Source organism: Lissotriton helveticus, chromosome 3_1 (assembly GCF_964261635.1).
Source record: "Lissotriton helveticus chromosome 3_1, aLisHel1.1, whole genome shotgun sequence".
NCBI classification, from domain to species: domain Eukaryota; kingdom Metazoa; phylum Chordata; class Amphibia; order Caudata; family Salamandridae; genus Lissotriton; species Lissotriton helveticus.
The window spans coordinates 1035943011-1035957932 of record NC_136061.1 but is presented as its reverse complement, the minus strand read 5'-3'; the positions used below and the strand labels follow the sequence as shown (position 1 = coordinate 1035957932).

The 14922-nt window shown below is 42.8% G+C and overlaps 1 protein-coding gene across 3 annotated transcripts in view; it reads left to right on the top strand.

The window, feature by feature from the left end:
- Positions 1 to 14922, top strand: part of HAT1 (histone acetyltransferase 1) — a 326654-nt gene that overhangs the window by 269644 nt on the left and 42088 nt on the right. For all 3 annotated transcript variants that reach the window (XM_078681568.1, XM_078681567.1, XM_078681566.1), the window contains exons 9-10: positions 11313 to 11464; positions 12582 to 12698. In XM_078681568.1, coding sequence (XP_078537694.1) covers positions 11313 to 11464; positions 12582 to 12698 — 269 coding nt within the window. The remainder of the gene's footprint in view (positions 1 to 11312; positions 11465 to 12581; positions 12699 to 14922) is intronic.

Here is a 14922-nt window from a genome sequence, read left to right as displayed (position 1 = left end):
GCCTTTAATATCCAAAATTGATAGACTGACGTCGCTAATCAATTCAAAATGGGCTAATAAGGCAAGTGGGAATGTGCCTACACAGACGCACGGGAAAACAAAAGAAGTGCCTCTAGAAAATACATCTAGTAGCAAGCCTTCGAGAGATCCTTCCACTAAGGCCAAAATCTCACCAGATAACCTAGGAACAGCAACACAGCATTCGATTCAAATAGGGGGTAAATCTGTTGTATCACCCCCAACCCCTAGTGTGATTGGTCCCACCCCGGAGATGCAAACATCCTCTGGCCCAAAAAAAGTGAGCAATCAACTAGTAAAGGGATCTAATGGTTTGGATACTAACTCGACATCAACTTCTTCCTCAAATAAGACTCAGGAACCAAAGACAAGGAGAGTGGGTGGGCAGGAACACCAAGACCATAGCAGGAGATGTTATTACTGTTAATTTCAGGGATACAGGGGCAGTGAATTATATATGTAATACACCTAGTAGTGGACCTGCTACTCAAATTAATCCACTTCCCTTGTCTTACTTCTTACCCATGCCCCCAAGACAAAATCCCCCTAGATTCAGCTTCCCAATTAACAGAGGGTACACACATGCTCCACACCATATTACTCATCAGTGGCAGCAACCATGGCATGGCCCACCTCCTCCATTTGACCCCTTTGTTTCCCAGTTTGCCCACTGGAATAGATTCTGTGCGCTGGATGAGGTTGATTGACTCTATTCTGACGAAGCTTCCTCCATACATCTTGGCATTAATAGGGGCGAGGAGGAGGTTTCTTCAGTCACATTTCACCCCATATGCCCTAATCTTCCAACTGCGGCGGTTACCAGCCTGACCAAGCCAACACCTTTTGCTCTAGATAGGGACTGTGTAGATTCCCATAACCCTAGAGATATTAATGGCACTAGAGGAGAAACCATCAAGGACAAAATAAAAATTCTCAGTTGGAATCTCGCGGGGATTTACAGGAAATTAGGTCTGCCCGAGTGGAGTGATTTGGTTGAAGCACACAAGATCTGTGTGTTTCAGGAGACCTGGAGCACTGAGCCACTCCACCGGGTTGGGTTTGTCACCTATTTTGTTCCAGCAGAAAAACCCAGGCAAGGGAAGGGGCGCCCTTCGGGGGGGCTCATTATTTGGGTAAGCATCTCCCTTAACTGCCGAATAACCTCTAAGCAGACAAATAACCCAGATATTCTGGGCATTTCTCTGTCTAATCACCGTAGAGGTTTGACCTTAGATCTTTACAACGTCTATGCTAGAGGCACTAAAAATGGGTGCACCTCATCTGTAATATCCGATCTTGAGGTGCAACTTAGGGACTATAAAGAAGCTGACCACACCCTAGTAGCAGGCGATTTTAACTGCACATATGAGCCACTTCCCCTGGATAGAATCCCTGACCTAGGTGAAGAAGATAGCAGATGGGGTATTCCCACACTCTCCATCCCTCCGATTAAACGTTGGACCCGTAGTGCAGTGCAGTTAAATGCACTGACTTTGGAGTTTGGGTTAAGAGCCACTAATGGCCGTACATCTTCTGACCGGATGGGCGCTCCAACGTTCAACAGGGTTGGTCATACCTCGAGGATTGACTATATTCTGTTGGACTTGGGGCTCTGGAGTTCGGTTGAAGATATGGTAATTATACCGACTGTGGAGAGCGACCATAATTCGCTTTCCTTAATCATCACGAGACCCTGGTTTAATGGAGCATAGTTAGCACCACCTAAATGTACACATAGGGTCACTGTCTCCTCCTGTGGAAGACGCTTAAAGTGGAACAAAGTTGCCAGCAATGCTGACAAACTTTCTACCATAGAAGAGGTCCTTATAGCCTCACAAGCAGAGATCAACACTATTGATTTAGTCACGGTAGCAGATAGGGCAACACCCATTTTTGAAGCAGCTGTAAAGGCTATAGGGGAAGTTTTTTGGGTAAAGAGTACTACAGGGAAGAATATGTCCCAGAACAAATCTGTAGCATGTAGGAAAGCTAAGACTAGGCTAATTGAGGCCGTTAAGGGCAAGTCCCAACCCCTAATACAGATAGCCAGGAAAGAACACAAGAGAACACTGGGGCTAGCAAAAAAGGAGTGGGAAGAGGCCTAATGGTCTACCCTTAAAGAAGCTAGCTCTAAGAAAGATTCAAAATGGTTTTGGGATACTATAAGAGCTCGTAACAGGCCGGATAGTGACCTGATAACTTGTAACATCCCAAGTCAGGCGTGGGTCAAACACTTTTCAAAGCTTTATACCCGTCAAGATGATCATCTCACTCATACTGTTTCTTGTGATCCTGATGGGGGGTGGTGGCTCCACTATTGTTCCCCCCAATTTGGGACATTCAGCCTAATGACTTTGATTTTACAACTAAGGAAGTGGACTACGCAATAAGCACTATCATTCCCCAAAAAGCGGCTGGTCCGGACGGCATCCCTGGCGACCTCTTGAAATCTGATATTATGAAGTGGGGGAAACTGATCCACTCCCTACTCGTTGCTATCTGTAGGGGTGCCCCTATCCCCTCTTCGTGGAAAGGGGCTGAGGTGGTCCCTATTCATAAAAAAGGCTCCAGAGATGACCCATCTAATTATAGGCCCATTAGCCTGTTAGATATCAGTCAAAAAGTAGTCGGCAAGGTTCTGCTGGTCAGAATTTTAAACTGGATAGAAGAAAACAAAATCCTTTCTGACTATCAGGCGGGCTTTAGAGTGGGTACCGGGACAATTGAACAAGCTTTTAGACTCATGATGGTGTATTGGAAAGTTGTGGTCATAGGCAAGGGCAGTCTTTATCTCGCGTTTATCGATTTAAAGACTGCCTTTGACCTTGTACCCAGGGAGACCCTATGGAGTGTACTGGCTGATATGGGGTTGCCCCACTACTTGCTATCCCTACTTGTTAGGTTACATGAAAATAGTTTTGCCCAGGTTAGGTGGGGCCCAGGGGGGGAAAAAACAAATAGTATCCCGGTTGAGAGAGGTGTCCGCCAGGGATGTGTGTTAGCTCCCACCCTCTTTTCCCTTTACATCAATGGGGTGGTTGAGCATCTTCGGAAACATCCTTCAGATGAACCATCCCTGGCTGGCGAACGTATACCAACCCTCCTCTTCGCGGATGATACGCTTTTAATCTCTAAAACCCCCATAGGCCTCCAAAGGCTCCTAGACAACTTTCAATCCTTTTGCACCAAACGAGGCCTGGTAATCAACACAAGCAAAACTAAATGTCTTGTGCTGAACCCTCCCAAAAAACAAGCCCGCTCTCCTACCCTGAACGCTGAACTTTTGGAGAGGGTAGAGGTCTTCGACTATCTTGGGATACGCCTTTCACACAAAATGGAATGGACCCCACACTTGGACAAAATGCTGTTAACTCATAAGAGGATCACAGGAGCTCTCCTGAAAGAACAACGCTCCTGTATAATAAGACCAATAGCTACAGTCCTTGAGATCTATTCGGCCAAAGGGGTTAGTTCTGCTCTCTATGGGGCCGAACTTTGGGAGTCATCCATTACTGACGCTTTGCCAAGATCAGAGAGGAAATTTTGTAGAGCGATTATGTCTCTCCCGCAGGGCACTCCTACAGTCCCGCTAATGTTGGATTTAGGCTGCCGCCCAATTGATGACCTTGCAAAATTCCGTCCACTATTGCTATGGGCACGCCTATGGCGTGTGGAGGAACTCAGCAGATATGCGCAAGGCCTAGCAGAAATTATGTCACTCCCAGGGTGGCACAAAATTAAATGGTTGAGGGATATGATGGTGCTGCTAGTAAATTTTGGCCTGAACGAAGCATGGGCAAATAGAACCTCACCCCGAAGTTAGCTCTTAAGAAACTTTATTGGGACTGGATCCTTTCTCAGAGGAACATTAGTACCACCACGGGTAGACTCACGGAGGACTTCCTGAAGTTCAAAGATCAACCTAAACGGGAAGTGTACCTTGACATTATTGAAAAACCTTTCGATAGGGCTTTGTACTTCAAATTTAGAATAGGAACTCTTCCCCTCTATTCTTTTACTTCACGTTGGAAATCTCGTGTACAAATTACAGAGCTTTGCCCAGCATGCCTAGATAAACCAGAGTCATTGGCACATTTTATGTTCGAGTGCAGAGAGTATACAATAGCCAGGAGGGTTTGGCTCAAAAACTTATGTCGGCAGCTGGGTACTAGGAGCCACGCGGCTGCAATCAGGATATTAATGTCTGACAGCCGTGCAACCTACGTTTGTGCCTTAGCCAAATTTTTATCATGGGCTTGGTCCATTCGAATCAAAAGGCTAAAATTGACTGTTTAATTTTATTTTAAATTCACTGCTTAAATAAACTGCCTTATGAACTGCCTTGCAAATTTGTAAAAACTAAATGAACTAAAAGGCTAATATTGATTGCTTAAATTTTCTTTTAAATTGATTGCCTAATGTATTGTTTTGTCAACTTTTTTTAAATAGGTTAAATCTTTATTGCATGTTCACGTTTGCTTTTAAAATTGTTGCATTGTGATTTCTGTGTTGCTTTTATGATAACTTTTTATCGAAATAAAGCCTTTTGACTGACTGACTGTTTTGAGGAGCTTGGTGCAAACACTAAAGAGCTGACAGAAGGCAGGGAAGAGAACAGATAAACCTTGTCTTCCCTAACAAATTGCAGAAAATTCCTATGAGACATTAAGATATAACCAAGCCTGGCAGTCTTCTGGTTGAAGATAATCCCTTCAATGGAGGAATCGTCTCCATCTTGAAGGGATAGTATATAACAAACTAATTGAAATTTATTTTATTTATTTGAAGTTTTATAAAGTGCGAACAAGACCCGTACGGGTATCAGAGCGCTGTACAAAGGAGGGGTAAGAGGAAGGAGTAAAAAGCATGAATACAAAATCATAAAGGGACATGAGGTACCAGAAAAGCAACAAAGTCTTAAGGAGCATGTGGAAAAACAGAATTACAATGTTGAACCGAGGTAACAACCCATCTTGTGGAACATGTAAACTCCCAGAAGAACAACAAATCGCATAGTGCACGTGAAGAGACATCATAAGAACTTTTGAACAAAAGTATCAGTGTGTCAACAGGAAATGGAAGTAAGTTAAAATGTCTGTGGGACAATTTCTGTAGATGGTCATTCAGGAGTAACCATTTATTTTGAAGGTTTTATATAGCGCGAACAAGACTCTTGCGAGTAACAGAGCGCTTTACAAGTCATACGTGGAAAGCACAAAATAACATAACACGATCTATGTGAAAAAAGTTATACAAAGCTCATAATAAAAGACTAAGCTAACAGAAGGTCGACTATGGAGCGTAAAAACAGCACACGTAATACAATACAGTAAACAGTTAGAGTTCACGTGAATTTAGCCATGAGGATCGCTTTCACTTCTTTTTTGAATGAGGAAGAGGAAGTCTACATTCTTGTTTCAGGGGGCAAAGCATTCCAGAGCCTAGGAGCCATACCAGAAAAGGATCGGTTATAGTTTTTTTTTCTTGGCAAATCGTGGTTTTAGAAGAAGAGTCTTGGTACTCCTGTAGGTTCTGCTGCCCACAGAGAGCACTAGTTTCTGAGCTAGGTAGAGTGGGGCGTTGTGGTAGAGAGCCTTGTGCGTCATACAAGCGATTTTCAGATGGATTTTGGCTTCAATCGGTAGCTAGTTGAGGGCTCTCAAGTCTGGGGATATGTGCGAGTTTCTCTTTGAACCTGTGATGAGTCTCGCATCTGAGTTGATTGTGGCTCTTAGCGGGGCTGTCGATGACCTTGGGAGGCCGCTTAAGGTTACCGCCCCCTATTCCATGCGAGGGATTACTAGGGCTTGAGCTGCTTGTTTGAAATCGTAAGCGGGAAGAAAGGGCTTCAGTTTTCGCAGGGTCTTCAGGTGGAAGTTAGCTCCTTTAGTTGAGGCGCCGATATGTTTCTGCATGGTTAGGTTACTGTCAAGCGTTACCCCTAGCGATTTCGCTGAGTCCACGATGAGAGAGTGATTATTAAGGGCTGTTAAGTGCTTCCTTCATCCACTCCAGGATAGTGGGAGTTTTGTTAGGTGGAGCGGTTAAGAGAAATTCTGTTCTGAGGGAGTTTAGTTTCAAATGGTTTTCGGCCAGCCAAGTTTGGTTTTTTTGTAGTGTGGAGTTGAGCGATTTGATGTCATCAAGTGAGTGGATCTTGATCTAGATTTGGGTGTCGTCTGCATACATGTGGAAGTGAATCTTGGCGAGGCTGAGAAGATCGGTAAGTAATTCCATAAAAAGGTTGGAAAGGGTGAGAGAGGGAGGAGCCTTGCGGAACTCCTAAAGTGACTGGCATGGATTTGGACAGGGGTTGGTTGACCTTGAATCTTTGGGATCTATTTTTGAGGAAAGAGGCAAACCAGTTACATACAGTTCCAGACATTCCCATTCTGTGTATCAGGAGATCGAGCAGGTCGAGTAGGATTAGTAGACAGGCTTCGTTTTGGTCTAGGATTTTTAAGCGGTGTCTAATACATGTGTCATGGCTGATTCAGTGCTGTGACCTGCTCTGAAGCCTGATTAAAATTGGTTAAGTAGGTTGAATTGATTTTCCTTAATTTGTTGAGCTGATGATTGGCTTCCCTTGTTGCACTGATGTGATCTTGCATATTCAGGTATTTGTCCAGTGTTATACCTGAAGATCTCGCAGAGTCAACAACATGAGGTGTGCAGTTAAGCGCTGTAAGTTGTTAGAGCCAGTCTCGAGTGGGTTGCAGAGTGATTGTTGGGGCCAATCGGGAGGAATTCTGTTTGAGAGTATTTAGCAAAAGATGATTATGAGTTAACCATTGTTGAGTTTTTAGCATCGCACAGTTTAGTTTTTATGTCATCTGGCGAAGTGATTTTCAAATACATACAATCGAGTGTCTTCAGCATACATATGGTATTGAATGTTAGAACAGTTCAGAATTTCGGAGAGTTGCTCCATGTAAAGGTTGAAAAGTGTAGGCGAGTGTGTGGAACCTTGAGGCCCTTCAGTTGCGACCCGGGTACTGGTTGCAAGGGAGTGGTTAACTTTGATTCTTTGTGCTCTGTTTCGTAGGAACAAGGCAACCCAATTTAAGACCGGGCATGACAGCCCCATCCTTATTTGAAGAAGAGCAATCAGGTTTTCATGTTTGACCGTGTCAAATGCTGAGGACAAATCAAGAAGGATCAGTAGACAAGGTACATTCTGGTCAAGAGATCTCAAGGCGGCATCAGCGATGTGAGTTAGGGCTCTTTCAGTACTGTGACCCACTCTGAAACCTGACTGGTAAAGGTCAAGGGCTGAAACCTCTCGATGTGGTTACAGAGCTGTGTGTGAACTCATTTCTAGAGCAATTTGGCTGAAGTCATGATATTAGTAAGTGGACGGAAATTGTAGTGACTTGACCCATCTTGAGGCAATCAGGAATCCTACCCTGCATGAGAGATTCATGAATAATTATCAGGGACCAGAGTGGAAGAATGGCTGGTTTGAGTTCTTTGAAATGCACAGATGCAAAGATTTATGAAAATCAGATTTATGGCAGAGCGTACTTTTTGGTTTTCTTCACATGATTATAAAGCTCTGCTGGCATACCTGTGTGAGTTTACCACACCTTTCAACAGAGGCGCTTAAATTTTCAGGGCAATAAGAGAATCCTTGTAAGAAAAAGGAAAATAATTTGGGCAAAAACGTGGACTTGCTCTTGGCTGTGTTTGTAGAACCCATAGGTCCATGGTTATGCAAAGCAATTTGTACAGAAAAAGGGCAGTACCGCCAACTATTAATGGAAATTGGTTTGACGTTGTTAAAGCAAGCACTTGCTTGATATCTGCTGAAGTGCTAGTAAAAAGCTTTGGCAACAGAAAGTTGGCCTATTATACTGGTATCTACATTGTCCTGTGTGTTGAATTGGGAACAGTCAGCTTGCTCAAATCAACCTGCAGTGCAGCCCCTGCCTATGCTGGTAAAAATCTGAAATGTATATCTCTGGCAAGAAGGGATACACTGGGGTGGCAATAGCAAAGACCTGTAGGTATGGGTCTTTCCCAGAGCTGAAAGTTGAGCCCTGTGTATCTCCTGCAAAAGCATCAAAACTAATGTTCCAGAACAACAATACCCAGAGCACAACCCTGATACCGAACGGAGTGCCAAAAGGGTTATTTAGTGGCTGATTCTCGGCCCCTGGACATTTAGAGCCTAGTAAGCTAGGAGATCTGTGCGGGCCGATTTCCAAGATGGCTTCTGCGGATATTGCATGAACTTTCCAAGTCCAGCAAAAGGGAGAAGTCCCTGCTGCAGGGACTTCAATGCTGATTCTTTATCGACCCCGTGCGCCTGACTGGGACCCACTGTTGGGCTCTGCCTCCCGAGCACCCAGGAACGGAGGATACTAATGAGCCATAGACCAATGGGAGCTGCAGCCAAGCTCGTGGGTGGGTTCCTGCTCACAGCTCGGCATCCAATGCTGAGACCCGGGATCAGGCAGCCCACGCAGGAGCGCTACCCAAGGGTAACTCCACTGGGCACTACGTGAGGTTGGTGGTTTGGGTGCTGCCCCAGCTGCTTGAACCTACAAACAGTGCTTATGACTGGCCAGAGGTGAGCCGAAAAGATGCTAGCGGACAAGTGAGCCACCATCGGCCCGGAGAGCCTTCATTTAAGCTTGGCTCAAACTACCCTAGCTGGATTGCAGCAGAGCAGTAAACACGGCCTATAATCTGAGAACCAGAGAAAGCTGGGGCTGCCAACCTAAAACTAGTGGGCATTAGAGGAGTGTGGCATACAACACTCACAAATCTTCCCATGCCCGGGAGGTGCCCCAATTCTTCCATGAATTGTCAAGAATAGGATGAAACTGGAGGGTGTCACCGTAGCATGAACACACTGCACTTCTTTCCGTTCACACATCTACTATGAAAAAGGCGATAAGGCAGATAAGCTGCCAGTAGGAATTATATCATAGAAATTTAAGATTACCAGGGCTGCATAGGAAAAACACCTGAGATTATGTCCATCTTTCAAATTCGTATTTGTTCATCCCAAAAAATTAGGATGAAATATCCCAGTATTTGAGCAATTATTCCCCTTCCATTCTCGACGGTGAGCTGACCACCTAGAGGAGGATATTACTATTGGCGAAGTATGTAAGGCAATCAAACTTCGTAAGTCCCCAGGCTTCCTTCTATAAGGCTTGTGCCTCACTACTCACCGAGCCCCTCACAGAAGTTCTTAATTACTTTCTGACACCCCAGACTGTGTCAGACTCTCTGCTGGGCTCCCATCTACACCTGCATTCTTAAACCAGAGAAAAATCCTCTACTTTGCGCCGAGTAACGGCCTATCGCACTTCTCAATTGCAATATTAAATTCTTTACATCTGTAAAGGTCCAACGGCTCCAGAATGTCTGGCCAGCTTAATTTCCCCCCAGCAGTCAAGCTTCATTATACACAATTGCATTGACCCTAATGAAGGTGGCAGAAAGGTGCATGCAACCGATGGTTCTTCTCTTGCTTAATGCGGAAAAGGCCTTTAATAGAGTTAATTGGCTGTACCTAGCAAAGCTACTCAATAAGATGCATTTGGGCCTCAAGCAAACTATTTTTAAAAAAAGCCTTCAGCAAAAATCAAAATTAACAATGACTACACCTCAGACATACCTATCTCAAAGGGGACAAGGCAGGGATGTCCTCTCTCCCCCTTGGTTTTTGCTTTACCATTGGAGCGTTTAGTATCCAACATATTACCCAATCACAGTTTCAGTAGCACAAGGGTGGGTGAGACTGAACAGAAGTTAACCTTATTTGCAGATGACATCCTCTGCTTTCATACTAACCCAGATCAATTGCTTCATGCTTTGCAGGTGGAGCTAAATCAATGTGCGTAAGTCCCAGGATTTAGGGTAAATTATTCCAAGGTCTGGGGGGATGGGCATGGCAGGTCCCAAGGAGGAGGCACTGGAGACTGTTAAATGGGTAGGAATACCGTGGACCAGGACGTCCAATTGGACGGTTTGCTACCGGTAGGTAGCCATTTACCTTTTAGTGAATCCCAGTTTACTGAATGATACGAATATTCTTCCACTCATTCACATGCTATTTAAAGACCTGTACTGTTGGGGTAAGCTTGAGATCTCCTAGCTAGAGAGGATGAATAGCCTCAAAAGGAACTTTATGTCCCACCTCCTTTATATGCTACAAATGCTCCCCCCTTACAATACCCAAAGCGATACTGTCACAAATCCGTCAGCAAATACTTGATTTTGTGTGACAGGGTAAATCGGCTAAAGCGTCCTGCTCAACTCTTCTGTCCTCTAGAAGAAGGGGACTTGGGTTTCCCTGATGTTATTACTTGCACACGGGCGGCTCCGTCACACCCAGCCTTACATTGGGATTACAACCCACGGGTGCAGGTAAAACAAGCCTTCTTTACAGTTCTGCTCAAATTTATGTCATGGCTACGATATTGGCCGCGTTCATCCACACTTCGAGCCATGCTAAAAATACTTCATCACTGGCAGGGGTGCAAAGAAAGGCATTCTCCACCTGTCCGTTTCCATAGCGCCCATCAATCAAGATTAACCTTTATTAGAGTGTTTAGTAATAACTTGTGATAATTGTCTTCTTGCTTACTGCAATAGAATTGTCATGACTTCTGGCTAAAATTCAGGAAAGAGTAGCATTATAGGTGCCTCAGAACTTTCCATTTATTTACTTGCAACAATATGAGTAGAGTGGGTATCTTCATTGAATTCAGAAACAATTTTCTTTCTGCGCTAAGGGAACCAATAAAATCAAATGAGAAATATTCAGAAAATTGCCAGAATATACTGGGCGACCAGATGCCACTATGCTGCATTTTAGGTCTGTAAAACTCTGTTTGCCTTCAACACCAGTAACTTCTTTTTTTATCATATCGGAGACTGCATGCATACGTAAAGAGTTACTTTCATTTTATTTTTTTTTGCGGAAATATAGAGCAGTTGGCTAGCAAATCTGATTCATGTGTCTTAAACCTTTGATTTTTATTTCCCATATGAGACCTCTAATATGTAAGGTCCTTTTCAGTTAATAAAAAGGAATCCAAAAATAGTTTACATAGGTGTTGTTTTATTACTGGAAATAGCTTTTAATCTGAGTGTACATAGCAACAGAGGTTCTTTATTTATCAATTTGATGTAGTTATCTAGGACACACAAGCGGTCTTGCAGGTAATTAACTTTTTCCTTTATTGCTGTGATAGTTTCTCACAACAACTGGTAGGCAAAACAAGCGAAAATGAAATATTTGTCCGCCACTTATGGTTTTTAATTTTGTCCCACAGCTGAAGACCCTTCTGAAAACTTTGTGAAATTAAGAGATTTTGTGCTGGTAAAGCTTTGCCAAGATTTACCATGCTTTTCCTCTGAAAAGCTGGTCCAAGGATTCAGTAAAGAAATGAAGATGGACCCTCAGCAAAAACTCAAAATAAATAAGGTATTGTGATCTAGAATGGCATCCTGACAATGCTTTAGCTGTTGATGTGACCTCACATTTCAGTGACTTTACAGTATCTCTTTTAATATCCAGCTGTCATCCAAAAATGTCACACGCGATAAAGTAGGGACATTTGATGAAAGACTTGTGACCAATATGAAAACTAGAGTAAATACTGTTTGATGTGGTGTTTATCTGGGTCAGCCTGCAAGGTGGTGGTATTAGTTATCAACTTGTTCGTAGTGGATCCTGGATATAAGCTTGGCAATCAAATAATTTTTTGTTCAAGTACTAATTAACTTTGTTATGTGATACCTGGCCTGAGGATAGTGAATGGAATTGAGATAGATGTAAGAGCAAAAGACTGTTACACATCAGTAGAACGCAATTGATAATCTCCATTTGAAAACCAACACTCCCCTTCATCACTTGATGAGGCTAGCATTAGATCCAAGGGAGGCATCAGGAGTGATGTTTTGTGTTCCTGACAGTTCAGCACAGTTCTCCAGTAAGGTTTTGTTCCCAAAATGGTTCGCTGTAGAGTAAAAGTTAATTTTCTAACTGACATAAAGGATAGTTTCACTTCTATCACAAGAAAGATGGCATAAACCTTGCTCCAGTCCTGATATATAATCGCCCCCTCTCCAGGCTAGACACAGGACCAGGGTAGTACATAAAGTTCACTCTACAGATTGTGAATATGGGGAGGACATTCATGCTGCAGAACCACTGTTACTGGCAAGTAACTTCTTCATTTTCCTCGTAGGTGAAACAGACTTCTGGGAGCATTCTGTTAGAAAATGGGTTTCATGACAAATTGTTACTGGAAACAAGTTCAGGAAATGTTTAATCTGCTCAGTTTGCAAACTCTGATTGTGGCGGTTGGATCTTTTTCCATCCCTAGGAACTATGTGCAACCAATCCTAGCCTGGCAGCTGGAAATTATTTCAAAATGTTTGAACCTAGGAAGGATAGCCTCAGTGGAGAACTAATGTCCTTTCTTTAAAATGCTACTACATGTTCATTATAGAAAGCCCAATGACTTGTATGACAGGCAAGCTATTAGATGAGACTATGAGAGTCCACATAGGGTAGTAACTTTGCTTCCTTTTTCCAGCAACACTCCAGACGAGTGTATGAAATTCTTCGTTTACGTGAAACAGACATGAGCAATCCTGAAAAATCCAGAGCTTACAGATTGGAAATCAAGAGAAGACTGGTTGGCCCGTTCAAGGTTGAGCATACTTTCAATTAAAATTCTAAAACAATTGTTTCTTTCATGCTTGTATGCAAAAGATTTTTATTACATGTGTTTTCATGTCAATGAATAGATTAATATTTAGATGTTAAGTTTGGGTGGATTTATTGGAGAAAGCTAAGTAAGTTTCCAAATGAAATCTAATTTTACGTTTTACTACATTTTAATACTTTTTCTTTTTGCTAAAGTTGTCAGTTTATTGTTTCAGCTTGCAATACAGCCATACAACAGTACAACATAAAATGTACATATTACGGAATACCTGAATGCATACACTTCATTAAAATAATACATACCCCATGTTAATCAACATAAAAACATTCCCATCAGCATATTCCCTTGTCCTAGCATTCTTCGCTTCAGTTTTTTTTGACTGGATGCAAGATACAGGGTACATAGGTTAAACTCCTCAATGGACTTGTACTTAGTCTGCGTGACTTTCTTTGATGGCAAGGGTCTGTTTCAAAGGTTTAGTGTGTTTCTCATCCTCCTCTACTACACTAGTAAAGTGTAATTTTTCTGGGTAGGCACACTACAAATAAAATCATAGATGCATTAGAACAGAAATACATCTCCAGTGCCGAAAAAAACTGGACATAAAGTGGCATCTAGGTATGTTAAAACCATAAAATTATTGCACAATGGTTTCTGGGTATGAAAGAATTAGAAAACAGGTGTAAAATTGTATAATAGCTATGCAACGGGCAAATAGAAGTGCTATGTATTGTTTTTATCTAGGGTGGCTGAGGGCATGAGAATATTAAGACGTCTCAAGAGCTTCATCTGTGCAAAAACAGCTAAAGTGCATCTGTGTGGGGCGCAGACTTAGATAAGAAAGAAAATGTATTTGTGCAGCGAGCGGGTAAGATTGCTATGAGTAGTTGTCATCTGGGGTGGCTAGTGACATATGTAAAAATATTAGCCCACCTTAAAGGCTTGGTCTGTGCAAATCAGATTAAGTGTGTTCCGCAGGGCACGGCCTCTGAGTAAAATGTATCAATACCAGAATTAGACCTATGCCGCATTAACCCGCCTTTGAAACCGCTATAAGTTCTTCACTGCCACTCACTTATGAAGTAGCACCTATATAGACTCAAATCATCGCCCTACTCCTCTCATCTGGTGAAGGTGCAGTTTGGATCAATGACAACCATTTGTTCCAGACAACATAAAAGAAGGCTTTATCAATAAAATAGCTGTTAAAAGATGTCAGAGGCAGAACCCAAGATAAATGTAACGGTAGCAGCGCCAAGCGGTTATGTCTTAATCCCAGTCACTGTAGCTGTACAGCAATACCTAAAAACAAATGCCTATATAAGGCAGATCAGGATGTGATATAACAGTGCCCAACGTTGTCCTAAACATCCATACACTGCCTTGAGAGTTCTCTCTAGATGCTACATGACCAGTAGCGTAAATGGGGAGAGCTATATAAAACCGTATAATCACACTGGATCTCCATCAGAAGAAGATTACAAAAACTGATAGGCCACTGTCAGCCTGATACCCCAAGCTGGAATAACATATGGATGAGCTCCTTTGATTCCCTTTTTTGCTGAGGTTGCTAATATTATAGCTCTAAGTTCTAACCTATTGTCTTCCCTTCCAAGCAGCAAATTTATATGATGCTACAGCCTGATCTATTTCCTGATGGCTCATCTAAACACAGTGAAAGGTCATCCTTACAGCTCCTTGGGCGATTAAAAACAGGAGTCAATTGTAACTCTTCAGATGCCTAGTGTCTTCACACAGAGTAGCATGAAATGCCTCAGAGTTTCTTGACCACCTAGGGGACAGTCTCACAAGCCAGCACCCTGTCCATAACCCTTATCCCAGGATTTGGTGTAGGACTGAACATGTAGTGTTCCTAAACTGAATCTGAAGTATAAAGCCTTTTCTCAGGTGGCGAAATCCGGTCAAAGAAAGACTCCCAGCGAGGTTCAGCTTTCATGTGCAGATATTTGGATAAGACTACTCTTTTTGTGGCCTTGTGCTGTTGCCACATAAAAGCTCAGTATTTCCTTTTCCCCGTTGGTAAAGTGATCATGTTTTCTGGGTGGTGCCATACATCTAGACAATCTAATTTTAATATATGCTCTGTGTCTCAACCAAGGCAGACCAGACTTCTACAGTTCGAGCATGTGCCTCATACTCTGCATGTGCGGGGCTGGTCCAAACTCGTATTCAGTATCTTACTGGG